This window comes from Ursus americanus, chromosome 21 (assembly GCF_024610735.1).
Source record: "Ursus americanus isolate L20-20 chromosome 21, mUrsAme1.1.p, whole genome shotgun sequence".
Taxonomy (NCBI): Eukaryota; Metazoa; Chordata; class Mammalia; order Carnivora; family Ursidae; genus Ursus; species Ursus americanus.
The window spans coordinates 36,942,995-36,963,668 of record NC_142147.1 but is presented as its reverse complement, the minus strand read 5'-3'; the positions used below and the strand labels follow the sequence as shown (position 1 = coordinate 36,963,668).

The window sequence follows — 20,674 nt, the reverse complement described above, 5'->3', positions numbered from 1 at the left end:
CAGCAAAATGCTCCCAACACGGATCTTTCCCCAGGATTCCCTCTACCCTCCATCTCAGGAGCCCCACGCATCCCCGTGGTCTTCCTCTTGAGCCCAATGGCATCTTGAGGGCCAGTAAAACAGGGGACTCCACCGTCCCTGATATATCAGGGCCCCCTTCCAGAATCTTCTCTCTGAAGAGGGCGGATGCAGGACATGGCTGAGGTGTAAGGCAAGGAAGCCTTTCATGCCATACCTCCTCAAGAGGGTGCTTCTTATAAGCGGGGCCCAAAGCTCCATGCTAGAGAAGGGATTCGAAGCATGAGGGATCTGAGTGAGAAGGAAGCCCTCAGGCTTCCCCCAGATAGAGGCTGCCCAGAGGCTGACGTCACGGGGGTGCATTCCCAGGTACCTGAAGGCACAGGGAGAGAGTGGGTGAAAGGTGGCTCCTAGAATCTCATGATCCCTGCCTGCTCCTGGCCACGCGTGGCTCTCTGTAAGGCACACCGCCGGTTCCAGCCCCAACACACCCAAGGTGGTGGCCAGAGCCCAAGCCCGGAGCCTCCCATTCCAATCAATGGGAATCACACGGCTAATGCTTCACGCTCTACTTTGAAAGGCGCCTGCATAGTTCTTTGCCTCGTTGTAACCTGTCCTCCGCGAATCTGTGTTTTTCTTATTACCATCAAATTTAGAATTAAATAAATGCATATGTTCCTGGAGTTAACATGCATTACAGAAGGGACGCCCAGTGAGCCCTGGGGGCCTCTCTCGGAGCGCTGGGCGGGAACGCAGCACCCCATGGAGCCCTCGAGGGGGCCCCTGGCCACGCGGCGCCCACCATGAGGATGGGCAAGTTGGGGTGGTGAGCGGCAAACGAGGGCGGGGCCTGAGGGGCCCTGCGGCCAGGAGTCCCATCCCTCCCCCACAAAACCGTGTCCATCCTGGGAACCTACAGGATCGTCGAGGAGGCTTTGCTTCTGGGATTGTAGGTCACACGTCTTTTATATCACACGCCCAAAGTGAAGACTTTTAGAGCCGGTACAATCTCTCTCTTTCTGAAATGCTAAGTGACAGCGCCACCGGGCAGCCCCGTGGAGGTGGGATTTATAGCTCCATGCAAGGGGGCGAGAGCGGCAGGAAAAGCCCCAGAGTGGTACTGAGTGTCCCCAGATCATTGCTTCTGGACACAAGATAATCAAAGGGCACGCAGGGAAGGGGGAGTGTCTAAAAGGAGCTGCTGGTAGGCGTCTGGCTCCTAGATCAGGAGGAAAAGCACCTGAATCCCTGTTCCAGCACGGTGTCCGGACCCAGTGGAAAGGTGAGAGAGCAGAGGGAGGCCACCTGGCCCTCTGACCTCCGCCCCGTCCAACACCTGCCAGGAGTCAGCCCAAGTCTGGCCAGCACGATAGCCTAGGCGGGGGGCCACCGTGTGGGCGGGAAGGGCCCCCGGCGTGCGCCCGGGGACAGCTTCGGCACACACAGCCGAGCCTCCGTAAATCTCCACAAACACGGCGGCCGCCTGCACACGCTTCCACATCGGGGATGGAAGGGCTGCATATGGCGCTCAGTTTTAACAGCTGAGCTTTAAAAACGTGCAGCTTTTCATCTCACTGAACCAGCTCCCAAATTAGGGGGTGGGAGAGGGAGGGGGCAGGAAAAAAGGGAAGCTGGAAAGGGCAGGGGGAGGCTTCCACACTAAATTTGATTTTACAAGGAATTTCAGACTATTATCTGCTCAAAAGGTCCCTCTGGAAAATGACATAATGTTCCCTGTTTGTCATCCTCAAGTTTGCTAATTTCAAGAAAGTCATCCCATCTTTAAAAAGGGACTTGTGTTTTTTTTTCCTTTTCTGTTTTTAATAAAAATGAAGGAGTCCATCTAGGAGGAATCACTCGCATGCCTCAGATCGGGTTAATAATTTTTAAGTAAATTTGTAAATGGGATTATTGTTTTCCAAAGTTCTGCTCAGCAAAGAGATTAGTTGCCACAATGCCCACAGGGCATCCCCTGGTCCTTTGAATTCCCTGCCTGGAGGCTGAGGGTGCTTGGAGAGGAACAGGAGGAAGAACCCTGATAGGGCAGTTTTCCTGGAATTGCCTGGAAACTTTTACTTTCTGTTTCCTCTGCTGATAATGACTGTCTTCGGCTCTGCAGCCAGCTCCCCTCTTCCCCCTCCCAGCCCCCTGTTGCTGCACGCCATCCCCGAGCTCCAGTATAAAGTTTGGCTTTTGCAGCAGGAAGCAGCTGGGCCAAGCAACCAGCGAATGATAATGACCTCAGAAATCTGCTGTTCGCTCGGCAACAATAGGGTGCTCAGTCTACTGGAAAATTGTGTTCATCAGCTAACTCTGCTCAGTTACTAATTGACATTGCCAAATATTTTAAGAACAATTGGAATGCACAAGCAAAAAAAAAAAAAATGAAGATCTTAATCCTCAGACTTAAATTTTTTCTTTTTCTTTTTTTTCTTTTTCCCCTTCTTTGGGGTGCCCAGATTTGTTTGTGTAGAGCAGGCAGTGGTTATCACGAATGGGGGCGGGGAGGAGGAGCCACATCAGAAAAAGAGGTGAAAAAGAAAGAAAATCTATCATATCACTATACGCCCGATGTAAATGCGAGGGAGCCCAGGATAAAGGCCTTTGATGCCTTGGTCAATGGGCCTACACAGGATTGGAGACCCAGCATTTCAGGAATGCAGCTCAGGCAACAAAAGGAGACCCCACAAGGCTTCCAGCCCAGCTGATCAAATAATCCTTGACCATCTCAAAATATTATAGCAGAAGTAGTAGGGGTTAACGTTGTTTTCATCTTTGCGTCTCTCCCTGGCTTTCCATTGATCACGTAACTTAGCCGACTTTATTTAATGAACAGAGGGTCAACGCATTCAATTACCCCCTTCCCACCAGCAACACTTCAATTAGCCCCTCTCCAAAATTATGGGGAATGCAGAAGGTAAGTGCCCTGTTGGATATAATGAACAGTATCGTTTCTTAGTACATTAAGTTTTAATTATTCTGAGCATGATTTCCGAGGCAAAACCCAAAGAAAGAGAACTTTGGTCGTCTTCTGGCTCAGAGTAAAGCTCAGATCTGAGCAGAGTCTCAGTCGAGGTTTTGGGGAGAGATGCAGAGATTAATGCCATCGGAGCGTTTGCACGCGAGCCAGAAAACGAAGGAGCGTCAAAACAGCCGCCCTGCTTTCTAAATGTCATAAAAGAGTAAAATTTATAAGCTGCTGCTTTCCAAATAGTTTCCCTTTGCGTCGTACACGGAGGCAGAAATGACATCCACGATGGTGTGAAATTATCGGGAAGTCAAATCAACAACAACAACAACAACAAAAATAAAACAAAGGGGAAAGAAAGATCCATGTGACTGGTTTTGTCCATTTTCTGTTAGAAAATATGACCTCTCAATTTGTCAAAGGTCCTAGTTTTCGCGGTTGATCCTAAGCTCGGTTCTCAGCAGTTTGGAGAGCCAAAGAACAAACACATTTTCTGGTTCACTGGAATCACTTTCACATGTTCACTGATTCAAACATTCTTTTGCTCACATAACAAACAGCTGCATCCCACATTAGCCTAGCCAGTGACAGTCGCCCATCTCGGCAGTAACTGTTTGATTGCAAACTTGACCCCTTCTTCGTCTCGGTCTGAGCAAGACATTTTTAAACAGCCACTCCGTTCCCAATCCTCCTTTGCAAAGAATTACATCAGATAACAAAGGACGTCTCTGCCACTCATTGTAAGCCTTCTTCTGGAGATCTGTTCTAAGAGGCTCTCTGTAAAAAGGTTTTTTATGATGAATTCAGAACCACTATCATGTTAAGAGCAGCGATTTATAAAGAAGAATTCACTGGTTAAGATCTGAAAAAATAGTTTCTCAGGCCCTACTGACCCAGTTTTCAACAAAAAAAGAATCGAGTGATGCAAATTAAGTTTTGCGACATTGTTATGCAGTCTGAGAAATTTGTAAAACCGTGTTTTGCAGTTATTTCTTAATAGAAGCCTTAATAAGTACTCCTTTCTTTACTTAAGGGCTTAAAGATTTTTTTTCCCCCTTCACCTTGCAGGTGTCTCTCTAACAGGTAATAATAGAAATGCCTATTGTGTCAAGATTTTTATTTAAATGCTTATTGTAACCGCACTTTATACAAGTCATACTTGTTAGAAATCAGAGGGAAGACTAACCAGATTTGGTGAAGGGTCCTAATCCCAGGAAAACCTGAATGCCCCAGGCGTGCGGCTGATTTGGGCTGCATATTGGGATGTCATTAATTTTCCTACTTAGTAGGAAAATTATGAAAGGGTCTCATTTGAATATGAAGAAAACAAAGAAGTCAACCAGAAATGAAAGAATCAGTATTCACAATTGTAAAATGCTTCAATGAGGGAAATAAAAGTGAGAAGATAACCACAACTCAAGAATAATTCTCCTTTGAGTTGTAAGCCCGGTTGGTTCTTTTAAACAAAATGGGTTTTTTCAACAGAGTATTTACAGATATGGAAACTACCGAGATAGAATAGCATGAGGCTATCACTTGGCCAGAAGGTGGGAAAAACATGGTAAACACGTCATTAATAAAGCCGAACATTTGGTGCCGGAATATTCTGCTGAGACCTTTTCATTTCAGCAGGTCTGGGAGAGGGATGAAAATCTGTCAATGTTAACTCCACATCACTCCAAAAACTTAGGGGAGCCAGTCTGCCCTCTGCTTTCTGCCCCTTAAAGGCCCCCGATCCAGAAACAGTGAGATGACACTCCCCAGAATGTGGGACCTCTCTCTAGTAGGGCGGAAATTGTCCCTCCTGACAGGGGGGCCCGCCTGGCACTTTGCTGCCTCTGCACGAGAGATCCGTTTTTCTGGAGTTCTGCCGTCAGGCCAGGGACACTTGCACACCCTTCCCTGGCATCTCATACGTTCGGCGCAGCGGTCACTCGGCACATCGTGGCCTCACCCCTCCGCGGTGCTTGCGCTCCTGGTCGGACTCTGCTGGAGGACCTCGCCAGAAACAAATCGCAATCGAGTCTAGGACTCCAGGAGTAGACAGTGTGTTTCATGGGTATTTAAACAGCAGCGTTAAGTGCTATTGGAATCTCTGGAATGTGCAGCTCAGATTTATGCGTGTGAGCAATTCTTTACTGGTTTGTAATAACCCCGCAGACTCACACTTTATTTTAATACTAATTTTTGTCCTGGAAGAAGGGGATGCGGAAGGGTGACAATAAGGACAAGATTCACTGGCATCTACTTAACCACAGCACCCAACTGCTTCCAATACTGCAATATTTATCAAAACCCAGAAGGGAAAAAAGGAAAAAGAAAGAAAAAAACTTTGCCGAAATGACCCTCCGCCGTGTGCCGCCACGCCTTTAACAGTGGGCAATGAGGTGCCTTGAGGTGCCTCAAACTGTCTTTCATTTTCTAGACTTAATGGCTGATTGCAGAAATCAATGTTGCCATTAGTAACAGAGTATTTGTTATGGCATGATTTCCTCTGTTGTTAGGCTGCAGAATGATTACAGTATTAGCGAGATGCTTTCTTTATAAAGGGCTAGAGATATAACTTTCAATTTACCATCCATTAGAAAGGGACTTTGAAAATACGGACGCAGGCAACAAGCTTACCTGCTGTTAGGTAGTGATTTTAATTTAGCTGTCTTAGGCTAGTGGGCTTTTTTTGTTGTTGTTGTTTTTGGGGCTTTTTTTTTTTTCCCCCAAACCGGGCCAGGAAGCTTCAGCGTTTCACAGACATTTTGATGACAGATTTTCTGCTTTGCTATTTTAGACCCCAAAGCTGTATCGCCCGTGTAACACAGTACAATTTAAGACACGCAGTCGTGCATCTGTGTTTCAAACCTCTGTGTTTTTCGAAACCATCAGAGGAGAGCGGTGGGGTTCTTCAGGTTAGAGGGAGGGGCCTGCCAGGGGAGGCACGCTGTAATTTTGGAAGGGGGCGGAACACAGCTTTGACCTGGGGAGGGTCAGTGGGGTGCCCAAATGAGTCAGCTGTGGGAATACACTTAGGTGGAGAGATGGTGAGGGTCTGAACTTACACCTTCACATCCACAGATGGAACCGAAACGCCAGCTCCCGGGGTTCCAGAGACGAGGTGATGACGGATGGGGGGGTCGGGGCATAAAATGGGGCCGGGCAGGCCACCGCTGGGGAAGGACAGGCTCTGCCTGTTGGCGAGCATACCAACTGGCCATCTCTACCACACAGGAGGATCAACTCTCTTTCCGGGTAGCCAGTGTTCAAGGGAAGGCCAACGACTCGAAACGCTAGCCTTCCCTTGAGGCAGGGCAGAAAGGCAAGGTCCACCCAGGCGGGCAGGCCACAGTGAGCGCAGGACTGACTTGGAAGAGCAGCGAAGGCCCTTCCCCCCCGAGGCCTGCGCGGAGCCAGGCCCCCTGGACGGGGAGGGCCCTGGTACCAGCCGCTCGTGCCCCATCTTCCCTGGCAGCCTACCTGAGGAGGACGGCGAGGAGGGGTGCGGGCTGTCCTCCTGGGCGCTCCCGGTCTGGGAGAGCCCGCCGCCGGCCCCGCTCTCCTCGGTGACGTTGGAGGAGCCCGGCGTGGTAGAGCGGCTCACCGACTGGGACTCCTGGTCACTGCCCGAGCCGCGCCGCTCGTCCAGGCCCACGTGCAGCCCGTCCTCGTCGCCCTTGCGGTCCCGCTTGTGGACGCGGGAGTGCACGACCACCTGGTGGTAGGTGCGGAACACCCGGCCGCAGTCGGGGCACTCGGTGGGCTTCTCCTTCATGTTCCCGGGCCCCTGCAGGTTGTAGTCGAGCGCCTGGTTCAGCCCGTGTGACAAAAAATCCCGACTGCTTTCTAAAGGGTCGAGCTTATTTGGCTGGTCTCTCTGATTGCCCACTTTAGTGCTGTGAACCAAATCAGCAGGCATTTTCTGCTTGGAGCCATCTGCTCCCACTAACACGTACTCCCGCTTCTCCTTATCAAACATCACTCCGGCGTTTGCCAAAGTGTCTTCGTGGTTGCGCTGGAGCTGATGCTCTTTAGACAAGAAGCCATGTTCCATGGCCATGCCCCTGGCCATGAGCTGCCAAGCCTGGTAGCTGTTCACAGGGTCCATCTCGGCGGCTTTGGCAGCCGCCTGCAACCGCTCGATGCAGCTGGATTTCAGCGGCGGCACGAGGTTGAGGCATCCCAGGAGGGAGTGCTTGTCGCCCTCGGGGACACCGTGGGCCATGCCGGAGATAGGGGACAGCAGCTTCCCCAGGACCTCCCGCTCCTTCATGGGCAGCTCCCCTTTGCCGTAGAGCTGGCTGGGCTCGCTCAGGCCGGCTTTGTCCGGGGCCATGAAGCCGCTCTGCAGGCAGGACAGGTACCTGGAATACAGGTTGGCGTGGGCCTCCTGGGACATGCCGCCCATGGGCACGGGCACCTCCGGGTCACTAGGGGACTTGTTCTTCACCGACAGCTTGTTCAGGTGGACCTTCATGTGGTTCTTGAGGAACCAGGGCTCTTTGAAGCGCCGGCCGCAGATCTGACAGCAGTGCTCGAAGGAGTCCTTGTGCTTCCGCATGTGGCCCTTCAAGAACCACGCCTGGCTGAACACCTGCCCGCACACCTCGCAGCGGAACTCGTTGGCCGACTGCTCCCCGCTGCCGTTGGGGCCCTGGCCCTGGGCCGACTCGGCCGTGATGTGGGCCTTCTCCACGTGGCTGATGAGCTCCTCCTCCTGCGAGGCGGCGAAGTCACACAGCGTGCACTTGTAGGGCTTGTGCAGGATGCGGATGTGGCGGTCCAGCTCCTCGCGCTTCTTGAACTTGCCCTTGCAGAACGTGCAGCGGAAGCCGGCGGCCGGGACCACAGCATCCTCCTGCACGCTGGCCGGCTTGGGCGAGGGCACCGGGTTGGCCACGTCGGGCACGCTGTGGTTGGTGGGCAGGGCCAGGTTGCAGGTGGCCAGCGGGGCCTGCTGGGCGTGCGGCAGGGGCTTCAGGTCGGGCCGGGGCTGCAGCAGGCTGCTCTTCATCTGCTTGTCCCGCAGGATGGCCCTCTCCTCCAGCTCGTGCAGCAGGCGGTTCTCCTCGCGCACCCGCCCGCGCCCCTTCCCCAGGTTGCCCAGCTTGTGGGTCCGCAGGTGAATCTTGAGGTTGCCCTTCTGCGCCGCCCGGTGGTCGCAGTAGGGACACTTGAAGGGCTTCTCGCCGGTGTGAGTGCGCATGTGCAGGGAGAGGATGCTGTTGAAGCGGAAACGCTTGCCGCACAGCGGGCAGGGGTACTTGCGGTTTTTGCGGGCGTCGTCCTCGATGTCGCTCATCTGGGACATGATGCCCAGGTTCTGCCCGTTGAGGAACTGCTGCAGGTCCACCCGCCCGTTGAGGCTGGTGTCGACGTCCCGGCCCAGCTGGTTGGCCAGGAGCGCCATCTGACTGCCCATGGGCTGGCCACTCATGGGCACGTGGGCCTTCTCGTCGAGGGGCGCGGGGGTCTTCTCCTCCGGGTTGGGCCGTGGATGCAGCTCGGGGAAGGCATGGCTGAGCTGGGAGGTGATCTGGTGCAACTTCTGACTCATGGCATACTGGCCGTTGAGGACGGGGCCGCTCAGGTGGGGCTCAGCTTCCGGCGCGGCCGAGGACACTCCAAGGCACAGACTGGCTTCTTCCATCCCTGAAAATAAAGCAAGAGTTCAGATCTGTGCCAGGGGCCGTGGCGCAGCCAATCGACAGCATCAGCTGGGGAGGAATTTGCATTTCATGCCTTACCTACACATAATAATGCTAAGGAATTATAGTCAAAAACAATAATAAAAAGATGAATTATTAAATGCCAATTATGCAATACGGCATTGCTCCTCCAATTTGTTTTGGCGATAGATCGTCTTCCTTGTATTTTCTATTTACCGACTGCAATTATTCATTCACATTTAAATTATTAATGTTTTACCACTTTCAACACCTAATAACAAATCAAGGGTCTACGTGTTAAACTTTTCCTCCGGTCCCCCTGGTAGCACCTGCACCTGTTGGTTCCGCTCAGAGTTTGCCTTAGAGCAGAATGGCTTTCACGGCAAGACCAGAGACTCACTCGGAACTTTTGTTTCCGGTGACTATATTCAATACATTCGCCAGTCTGAGATGAAAGAGATTATTTTATGATTTGGCCAAAAAAAAAAAAAAAAAAAGAAACCCAATGGCATGATATTTACTGGTACATAATAAAACAAGATAATGTTTTGGGAAAAAATAAAGGACAGGCTTTAGAACAATAAAAGGGATTTTGCTTTAGTCAACAAAAAGTGCAGTAATATCTCATTAAGCTGATTAGTATGCTGCTTAGAAACAGTACTAGGTGCTGTAACACATGATTATAATCATAAAAATCCTTCAGTGTTTGCAAGGAAGCATTAACGAGGTATATTAAATTTTAAGGAGACTGCGAGTAGCGGCTTTGCAAACCTCAGAGATTAGGATTTAACCCTTATGTTACGAAACACTGTTATTTTGTCATTTGGTAACTGTGCCCATCGAAGGAAGTATAAATTATGTGGTGACGGAATCTTAGCGGATCGTCGAGACTGTTCATTTTTGGGTGGGGGCGAAGACTCAACACCATTTAATGGGCTCTCCCTGTCCTTCCACTGGCATGATATCCCAGGCAGGGACTTTGATTGGGTTTAAAGAGATCCTTTATAGAACTAGATAAAAACCAATTAAAATCCAGGGATGATGCCATAGGAAGTCTCAACCAAGTTTGAGTGTTTTTAATAACTTTCCCAGTATACAGTAATGAGTACAAATTGTACCTGCAGTATGTGTTTTGCAGAAAATTAGAACTCAAAGCTGTTTGTTAAACACTAACACTCAAAGCTGGTCTGTATAATTGCTTTTAATGCTCCTCTCTGTCCCCTCCCCAGCCTGTGCAGACCTGCGAAGGCCACACTGCTTGGGGGTGGGGTGGAAGGAACACCGTAGGCCCGTCCCCTACCCCCCATCACAGCATGCAAGGAGCTCAACTCTGAAAGGCAATGAACCCATGCCTGGGTCCTTCTATTTCCAGATCTGTCTCCCCCCTGAAGGAGTCCAAATTCGCTTCCTGCCACTGGAACCGTTTTTTGCACATCCCAATGTTTACATGTGTTGGCCAGCCAGGTGGTCTAGGAGCAGAGTTTAACACCAGCCAGGGCTGATTCCTGGGCCAAGCAGTTCCCTCGGGGGACCAGTGGGGACAGAGCTCAACTGTGCAGGAAATGCATTCAGCCCTGGGATGGGGGTGGGGGGGTCTGCTACCTACAGGGCCTCCTGCCATGCAAACTGTGCCTGGCATGGAGGGTCTCCAAAGGGAGACCTGGCTTCCTTGGCTAGAGGACAGGGGCTGTGAGTCTGTCTTGCAAGGGAGGAGAGAAAAAGGCATGAATGTTTATTCGCAGGAGAGAGAAAAACTGCAGCCCCTGTGCAGGGCTGGCGGCGTCCATGAATGATGGCATGGACACTTGCACACATCTGTGAGCACATACAGGCACGTGGTCACTTGTAGAAGAAGGCTTCCAGTTCGCCATCTTTCCTTTTTGTTTCTGGTGGCAGTCTACACACAAATTTAAAAAAAAAAAAAAAGGCCATTTTGGAGACTGGTCAGAAAGGAGTACTTTGTCATGGAGAGCCTTGCATTCAGTCACCAAACTTGCTGAGTTCCCACTGTATGCCAGGCCCTGTCCCTGGTGCTCAGGACCCGTGGTGGACAAGAGTGGTCAGCCCCAGGGCTCATGGCACCACTGATAAGCAGGGAGGAGTAGGCCTGGCGTGTAGAAGTCGCTAGGGCAGGACTGGTGCCTGGAAGACCCCAGGCAGGGACTCAAAGAGCCCCCAGGGCCCTGTCTGGAGCCCCTTCTCTACCTTCAAGCTCCATCCAGCTGTGCTGGCTCGTCTCCCAAGCAAGCACGGATCGTGACCCCGAAGTCACTTGGGAGTGCTCAGAATTCCACCCAACAGCTCTGGGGAAGTTTGCAAAGTCCAAAGCCAACATGGCTGGCCCCCTTCCAGTGGCTGCCCAGTTGGCCTTCTCTGAAGACACGAATCCAGAAAGACAGGCTATTTTCAGGTTGCTGCCGATGAGCTGATGCCAATTCAGCGGGAGGGAGGGGAGGCTGAATGTGCAATACAGAGAGACTGCAAATCAGGTTGGATGAGGGGCATTAAGGTGAAGACCATCCCCCTGCCCCCATTTGTGCTGGGTAAGTAGCAGCTCAATTTGTTAAATAATGGATATGAGGAGTTTTCAAGTGAGGTTTGGATATGGAATTCTTTTATTATGTTAAAAAAAATTTTTTTTTTCAGGGGCGCCTGGGTGGCACAGCGGTTAAGCATCTGCCTTCGGCTCAGGGCGTGATCCCGGCGTTGTGGGATCGAACCGCGCATCAGGCTCCTCTGCTATGAGCCTGCTTCTTCCTCTCCCGCTCCCCCTGCTTGTGTTTCCTCTCTCACTGGCTGTCTCTATCTCTGTCAAATAAATAAATAAAATCTTTAAAAAAAAAAAAAGCTTTGTGGACTGAAAAAAAAATTTTTTTTTAAGATTTTATTTATTTATTTGACAGAGAGAGAGACAGCCAGTGAGAGAGGAAACACAAGCAGGGGGAGCGGGAGAGGAAGAAGCAGGCTCATAGCAGAGGAGCCTGATGTGGGGCTCGATCCCATAACGCTGGGATCACGCCCTGAGCCGAAGGCAGATGCTTAACCGCTGTGCCACCCAGGCGCCCCCACAAAGCTTTTTTAAAGGACTGGTCTTCAGGTGCCATTGCTGAAGCCTCAGCTGAGGGGAGGAAGAATGTTCCAGAATGTGCAAAGGTACAATTGGCTCCTTGTCCCCTCATGCAGGTCTCAGCTCACATAGCCCCTTCTTACAAAGACTGCCATGCCTCCCTTGTCTGAGACTGTCAGACCCATCACCTTATTTCCTTCTTCAGAACACTTACCACTAGGGCAAAGTTCTGTTGTTGACCTTTTACAAATGTGCTTCTTTTCCATGAGGGCATTTTCACAGTGGAAGCCTCCAGGCCCAGAGCAGAGGTGGCCCACTGGAAGTTCAGCATTTTCTGGCCAAATGGATGAATGAATGAAGAGACCCTATAAACACAGCCCATAAAAGCTAGCCCTGTAGGAGAAACACTCTTCTCCCAACCTCATGTGACCCAAACTCAGCTTTCGCACAAGTCTGTGAACATCCACTATCAGATTTTGCCAGACTTGGAAGGTCTCTGGCTAACCCAGAACATGGGGTTTCAAACACCACCACGGGAGAGCCACCCCACCACCACCAGCTCTTTCATTATATGTGCCCATGGTGACCATCCAGGCCTGGACCACCACTGGGCAGCCATCCCCTTGAGAACTTGACCACTCATTGGGGGACCCAGGGGAGAACTCAAAACTTTGGCAGAGCTGGCCAGCTCCCAAGGAGATGCTCTGAGGATTACAGCCCTCGGCCCCTTAAGTGAGTCCAGGCGAAGCCCGCACAGAGCCCCACTGTGAGGAATGCCCTCACCAGACGATTATCTCCAAATGTTTGGTGAGGCCCAGCACCCCATGATTCCATGAGCAGATGCAGGCACTGCGATGGGTCAGTCATAACCAATGCCAGCCACCAGACTCAGAACAAGAAAGGGGAGCGTGAGTTCTTAGAAAGAGCACAGGGTAATTGGTGTGCTGTCCCTGCGCCAAAGCAGCCCAGGCGGGATGAGCTGGCCCCAGGCCCGGCCTGGGACTCACAAAACCTGGGTCGGCCCCAATTTCTGCAGCCTCGACACTTCGCCCATCGGGAATTCATTTACCCCTTATGTCAGTCATTCAGTAAATACTTGCCGGGGGCCTTCTACGTACCTGCGGTCAAGTGCCTCTGGGCCCCGGGGGCCAGTACAGGCAAGGCCACCAATAACGGGAAGCAATGAAAAGGCTCAGAGAGTTTGAATTCAAAGTTCAGAGAAAGGAGTAACCACGACAGCTTTGGCATATGGGGTGTGTGTGTGTGTGTGTGTGTGTGTGCACGTGCGCGCGTGCATGCGTGTGTATGTGTGTGTGTATGTGTATGCATGAGTATGCCTGTGTTGGAGGAAAGGCAGGGATTCCCCAAGTAGCAGCACTCTAGAAACTTATATAAATGCACACCCTGGGAAACTCAGGGATCATTGATTCCCCTGTTAAGGGATTGGATCCCACTGTAGCCTTAAGAGTTCAAGGGGCCAAAGAGGTGAGGCCACCTGCAGGGGCTCGCCATTCTGATGGAAGGAGGCCTTACTCCTTTCCCCCAGCCCTCAGGGAGCAAGCACAGGGAGAGTGCCTTCCCTTTGGGACCACACTGTTCCCTCCCAGGCCCTGCAGCGAATGGTTCTCAGTGTCTGGGGCAGGACATCCTGCTGCAGGACACTCCCTCTGTCCTGATAACTCGGGCACGTGAAATCCACATGCAGCACCGTCCCCGCTGGGTCACCAATTCCAGGGAGCACCTGATTCTATGCACTCCACCTATCCTTCTCTCCCTAGCTCTGGCTCCAGCCTCATTATCCCACCATGCAACAACTGAGGGACCCCCATGAGGAAGCCAGGAGCCAGGATAGGGCTGGCCGTGATCACGGGCTTAAGGCAATCCCTTCTGAGGAACCTGTACATAACTCCTCTGACCCTTCCATCCAGGTAGAAAAGGTCTTGGTATAATTAAAAGCAAGTAAATAAACTCGCAAACACTGAGAACAGCTTGCCCCTGGCCTTCAGCTCAGGGCCCCAGCCCAAAACATATCAGGAAGAAGATCAATACACCCTGGTTGACTCATGGAAGGAACCAATGCATATGTAATTTACCTAACTGTGGAAAGAAAGGCAGCCAAGCCGGGACAGTTAGAGACCAGAGTAAACGGCTGAATCGGGTACACCGCCCCCGCCCCCCAACATGGAAACACTCCAACATTCCACCCCCTGATCTTGCCTGCTCTCCAGGGTCATGGTGGGGCACTGCTGGTCCTCAAGGCGACTGTCAATATTGACAAAGAACCAGGCGTGGGCGTGAGTCCCAGCCACCATGGCATTCCTCACCACCGTGTGGAAAAGCCTGGGCCCCACCCCTGAGCTCCGGCAGGGCCCCGGTTGAAAGCTTCTGAAGGCTAGAGGTTTTCTTCTCGAGCTGTGCAATTTCACATTTCATACCAGGGTATTCTCAGCCTAGGGAACCCATCGTTGGGTGTGCAGATTATCAAAATACATTCTGTCTCATCATTCCCATCATTGCAGGTACAGTGAGCCATTCAGCTGCCTTTGATGGTGCTAATGGCTATTTTGATTTTGTATTTCTGCCTTCAAAACTATTTCCTGTGATATCAATGACAAAAGTTTTCACTTAACTCTTCCAATAGAGAACCTAATTGTATCTTTCACTCAAAATGAAATTTAAAACTATCAGGACACCAGAAATGCCAGCTGCTACGAGTCTAAATAAATTTTACACAAAAACACAGTTTCATTTTGCTAGCACAGAAAAAAGAAAGTAATCTTATGAATAGTCCAAAAAATATAGATCTTGCCAGTAAGTTGCATGAACGAGTTTTATCCTTATACCATGAAAAAGAATAGTTGGGAAATGAAATGACTTTCAAAATAACCATTTCAACTGGGTTTTTAAAAATCAAATATTGTTGTCTAGCCAAGCACAACTAAATATTCCCTTTTTTTATCAATGTGGGTAAAAGTGCTGCCTCGGAAAACATACAGGAGTCCTACCGCTCCCAACTGCTGGGCAGGGGAGGAACGTGGGTTCCCAGAAAGGGCTCCAAACACCACGGTGGGGCTCATGGCACGCAGTTCTGGTAGCAGGTGGACCCCCTTTCCAAGGGCTCAAGTGACCCTCCACATCTTCCCCACAACCTGTCTTGCTTTCTTACACTTTGGGTAAGCAGTAATTAAGACAACTTCACCTAGAATACAATGGCTTCTTATTAAATACTATTTTCCAATTGTTGTAGCTCAAACTGTTTAACCAAGGTTGTTATAAGCATAATGCACTCCTGTTCTGAAATACAGAGCACCAGACTACTGAACCTTCTCAGGGTCATTAAACAGCTGTAAACATTATTACAAAAATAAACCAGAGATTTCATGCTTACATTTTGGCCTAGAGCTTGCTATGCTGAGCAAGTACATTTTTTCATCTCTTACAATCAACGCTGGTGACATTTGGGCATCCAAACAAATTACATCACAAACGTTACTGAGGTGGGCAGGACACTGAGTGGTTTATTTGCCAGATGATTAATAGACAAACAGGAGGGCAGTTCGGGTGACCTGTTCCATTTTGACTGATGTGTAGACAATGCTACGAGACGGGGCCAGAAACAGTTAAATCGTCGCTGAATTTATTAACGAAAAGATGATATTCAGATTGGGCCGTGGAGTATGGCGACTGTGTGACCGGGAGAGCCGAGTTGGAGAGTATGGTCGGACTCCCCAACTTGCTCTTGTGGATGGAATGTGGTCAAAGTCAGGGCCCTCACGGCGTTGGATAGTGAGTGAGACCCCGCTGGACCAGGTTCACACACGGTCCCACGGAGACCCAGACAGCTTCCACGCTGGGGGATAGGAGTTGGAGGACTTAGAAGAAGAGAAGGAATAAAAAGTATCCTCTCTTTGAAGACTGTGGACGATTTCAAAATTCTCAAGGGCGAACGCATGTTGGCTTTTGGAGTCTGGGTTGAAGCTGTAGCCCAGAATTGAAGGCAGATCATGAGCACAGCAGACAGGAAAGGAAAACACCCACAAAATGCACCCCTAGTCATCTTTTCAGGGTAGAGAAGACTTCCAGGCTGAATTCCTGGCCAACTATCTGCCCACCAGGCAAACAGATGCTGGGATGGAATTCGGACAACCTCCTATGGGGTGATTGTGAAGACCATGGATGTGTCAGGCAGAACAAGCTCTCAAAAAATTAAACAGAAAAAAAGTAACAATGGTCATCATCACCATCTTCATCATTGCCATTATCACCATCATCTTCTACTTCATCATGACTATCTTTATCATCACCACCATCATCTTCACCACCACCACTGTCACCACTGTCACCAGCTTCACCATCATCATCATAACCACCACCACTGTGACCACTGTCATCAGCATCACCATCATCATCCCCATCATCTTCACCACCACCACTGTGACCCCTGTCATCATGTTCATCATCACCACTGTCATCATTACCATCATCACCTTTACCACCACCACTGTCACCACTGTCATCACCATCACCATCATCGCCTTCACCACCACTGTCACCATCATCATCATCTTCATCATACCTACCACAACATCATCATCATTACCTTCACCATCACCACCATCATCACCATTATCGTCTACATCACCTTCACCATCATCATCATCACCATCATTATCATCTTAGTCATCACATCATCATCACCTTCATCACTACCACTGTCACCACTGTCATCAACTTCACCATCATCACTGTCATCATCATCACCTTCACCACTACCACTGTCACCATTGTCATCAACTTCACCACCACCATCATCACCATCATCATCATCATTATCATCATCTTCTCCACCACCATGGTCACCACTGTCATCACCTTCACCACCACCACTGTCAATACTGTGATCACTGTCATCACTGTCACCATTATCATTGCTTTCACCACAACTGTCACCAGGGTCATCACCCGCACCACAGCCATCACATCCATATCACCTTCGCCACCACTGTCACCGTCATCATCTTCATCATAGCTACCACATCATCATCATCATCACCTTCACTATCACCACCATCATCACTATTGTCCTCTTCACCACCTTCATCATCACCATCATCATCTTCATCATAACCATCACATCATCATCACCTTCACCACTGTCACCATTGTCATAGCTATCACATCACCATCACCCCATTGTCATCTTCATCACCTTTGCCAACACCATCACCATCATCACCACTATCATCATCTTTACTGTAGCCATCACCACCATCATCACCATCTACACCAGCAACAGTGTCCTCCTCCTCCACATCACAATACCATCTGCCAGCACGACACTGTGCTAGGTACTTCACAATCATTACCTCTTATAGCCTCACACAACCTTAGAATGCTAGGTATTAAACTACCCCCATACTACAAAAGAGGAAACTGAGACTCAGAAAATTTAAGTCCAACAAGGTCACATGACTGGGGAGCCTGACTCCAGAGCCCAAGCAAGACATGCTGGTGGGCAGGCTGGCTTCTGATGTCCACACCACGTTAGTCCTGCTGAGCTGAATGCTGACAGATGCCAGCTCCTTCATTCGCCAAATGTATAGAAACAAAGGCAGCCACAGTTCAGGGAAAGCCTAAAGGAAGCCAAGGAGCCAGGGCCCTCGTGGACATGGAAACATGCAGTACACTCCAGAGAAAGCAACTCAGGGGGCTAGTGTGGGCGGCAATGGGGTGCAGGCAGGCACTGTGGCTCTAGGAAGGTGACGAGTCTGTTGCTCCCCCACTGGGGAGGGTGTCGCACAAAAATGTATTTATATGATCTTGTTGTCTTAGCGTCCAGAAGGTGAATATATTATTCCATGTTCTCCTGTCCCAGATCAGACGGGTTATTCCCCAGCCAGACTGGGGCAATGGAAAGAGAGCAGCACCTGGAGAGCCGTGAGCATGCGTCCAACTGCACAAGCTCTTCCACCAGTGGTTGGCCACGGCTACCTGCCTGAGTCCCCACTTTGCCGTCCCTAAAATGAGCTGATATTAACTGCCCGGCACACTTCACAGGGTTTGGAGAAGGCAAATGGGATCATGGGAGAGAAAACACGGAGCTTAAATTGTAGAAGGCTGTGCCTGTACAGGGACCTTCCTCGTGTGCCGACCGCAGCTTCAGCATGGGCTTCCAGAGCCGGAAAGACATTCCACAGGGGAGTAGAATCAATACTGAGGGCGAAGGACACAACCAAGGCATGATCAAGGCCCATAAGCGTGGTTACTAAAACCTCACTCATGGCGGACTTTACTGGTGCTCATACTGGGACTCATACTATTCAGTGACATTTGTCAACACCTGCATGTGGTGAGAAATGGGCCAGCCACCAGCAAGACCAGATCCTTGCCTTGGAAAGTTAACTCAAGGAAGGGGAGAGAGTTATGCCCATGAGGAGCCAGACTGGGGGCAGGTGCTAAAGGGGGAAATGTACAACATGCCACGGGGCTGGGTGCAGGTGGGAGGGTGCAGCGGGGACCAGGGAAGGGAGACCAGTGAGGAGAACAACCAGGAAGAGGTCAGTCCTTGGCTGCGCTTGGCGGAGGTCACTTGGCACAGAAAGATGGAAGGGCATGGAGGACAGAAGGAACAGAATGTGCAAAATGGGGACTAAGCATGGAATGTTCTAGGGGATGACAGGAAATGGGGTGGACATGGCGGGCCAGGCGCCTACCTGAAAGCCAGTCCATGGAGTTCTTATCTGGGGCAAAAGTGGGGCTCAGGAAGCTTCTGTGAGAGTTGTAGTGGAACACGTGCTCTATCTACCGCCTCTGTGGCACGTTAGTAGCTTCCTACTACTTTGGATCAGAGGAGATGAAAAAAACAGAGGGTGAAAATAAACTCCCGAACCACAACCCAAACATCTGAGGGCTAGAGTTCTTGCTGTGGTGAGGGAGGGCTCCCTGCGCCCAAGAGAAAAGGCTACTCAGAGTTTGGAAGCAGACATTGATCTCCCCTCTTTTTCTTAACAGCAAAAAAATAAAAAAAGTGAAAGAAGGACTGCTCCCCATAACTCCAGGCAGCCCACCCCCACCTCACCGAATGTGGCCGCCCAGATTTGTCCTTCACGTTCCATCCTGGGGTCGCCTATTCCGGTAAGCCTTCCTGGAACTGCCCTAGGCTGGAGGTGAGCCTCGGTCCCCAGAGTTGCCATGCAGTTTCCCAGGAACTGTGAGGACATATTCATAAGGCACTTCAATGCACGCAAATAAGGAGATCATGACATTTTTTTTCTCCTCTCCCAGAGCTGTGTGACAGCAGGGTTCCCGTGAGCTCCTGTCTGTGGCACCTGGGGCAACAGTTCCACCAATAACTGGTCCTTTAAGCTTCTGACGATCACGGTGCAGGGTAGGGAGGTAGTCCGGAACAACCTCAGAATGCACAGTATTTTGTGAGCAAAAGCCCAGGCCTCTCCCCCAAGAAGGCAGGCCATCCAGTGGTGTTTCCATTTCTCCTAGATGCAATGATTTGGGAAGGAAATGGCCCCCTAATTTGCTGTAATTGATTTATCTGAACTGTGTCCACCTCATCAGGGAAAGCAACAAACCACACACACACACACACACACACACACACACACACACACACACACACACACACACAGGCTTTTAATGAATGACCTACCTTTAAAATATCACAAACCTGAAAAAGATACCAGCAGTTGTCATGAAGTGTATTGATCCTTTCTCTCACTGGCTTTCTCCCTCTCTTTTTAACCAGACTTCGTCATGGCAGGAAGTTAGATATTTAATCCCCTATTAACCCGCCTTGGCTCCCCGCTCAGCCTCAGCACACAGCCGCTGCCCTAGAACAAAACAGGGGGCCCGGCACCCCCAGGACTCCCGGCAGCCCCGCCCTCCCAGAGGGCAGCAGCCAACAGGGTGCGGGGCCCAGCTACCCGTCACCACCCTTCACCCCTGATTAGAGCCATCTACACCTGAGCATTCAGGACTAGGAGATCGTGTCGAACACTTTATTTTCATTTCACAGAAGCCTCAGATTTGATTCGGTGCAAAACTAAATATAATGTAGAATGCACATATGCAAGAGTGATCAAAGAGGGCCTGATTGTGAAATATTCATAGAAGTCGGCCCGGGGAGATTCGTTCACGGGGGCACCTGTTGAAGACAGAAGCTCAGATACACATTATCTTGTAAGTACACACAATCATTGCTGAGCAAAGAATCTAGGCACATGAGTGGAGCCTTTGCTGCCTGCAACCCGCAGGCTCAGGCCAACCGATGGGCCTCTCCAGGCCAGGCTGGGGCTTCGGGTCTTTTTAGCCCTTGGGGTCCCCAGTTCAGGATCTCCAGCTCCCGTGCAGGTCACCAGGCTGGCCTCACCTCGCCTCTGCTGCGCCAGACTCTCGGGAGGGGAGGGGAGCCCAGCAGCCCCTGACCAACGCAGCGGGAACAGCTGCTGTGGGGCTGAGCCGCACGTCGGCCAAGCACACAGACACAGGGCTGCTGGGAGCGACTCTGCCAGCAGACGGACTCCAGGGACAGACACGAATTTCTGACCACTCTTAGGAAAGAAGGGGGAGCAAAGACAGCCTCCCCAGCTCACACGTGCTTGAGGAGAGAGCAGCACCCTGTGTCTCATCTTGTTTAAGCCTATAAGTATTTTAAAAGAGGACCCTCTGTTCTCAGGGAGCTGGTGAGGGGACTTGGTGCCCTTTTGTGCATATCGTTCCCTCTGTCTGGAACATTCTCCCTGCGATCCTCACTTGATCCCTATGCTTCATCAGCTAGTGAAGATTAAATGCCACCTCGTCCAGGAGGCCCTCCGTGATACCCCAGGGGCAGGGCAGGAGCTCTCCTGTCTGTCTTGCCCCCTCCCAGTGGCTTTTGTACTGGGTTGGGTTTGTTTGTAGATGGGTCCAGAAGCTCCCTGCAGGGGGGAGGCCATGAGCATCTCTTCACTG

The 20,674-nt window shown here is 50.7% G+C and overlaps 1 protein-coding gene across 1 annotated transcript in view; it reads right to left on the bottom strand.

The window, feature by feature from the left end:
• The window catches only part of ZNF536 (zinc finger protein 536), a 283,922-nt gene that overhangs the window by 80,761 nt on the left and 182,487 nt on the right, over positions 1-20,674 (bottom strand). Inside the window, exon 4 of the mRNA XM_087853375.1 lies at positions 6,343-8,626. Coding sequence (XP_087709501.1) covers positions 6,343-8,624 — 2,282 coding nt within the window. The 5' untranslated portion in view covers positions 8,625-8,626. The remainder of the gene's footprint in view (positions 1-6,342; positions 8,627-20,674) is intronic.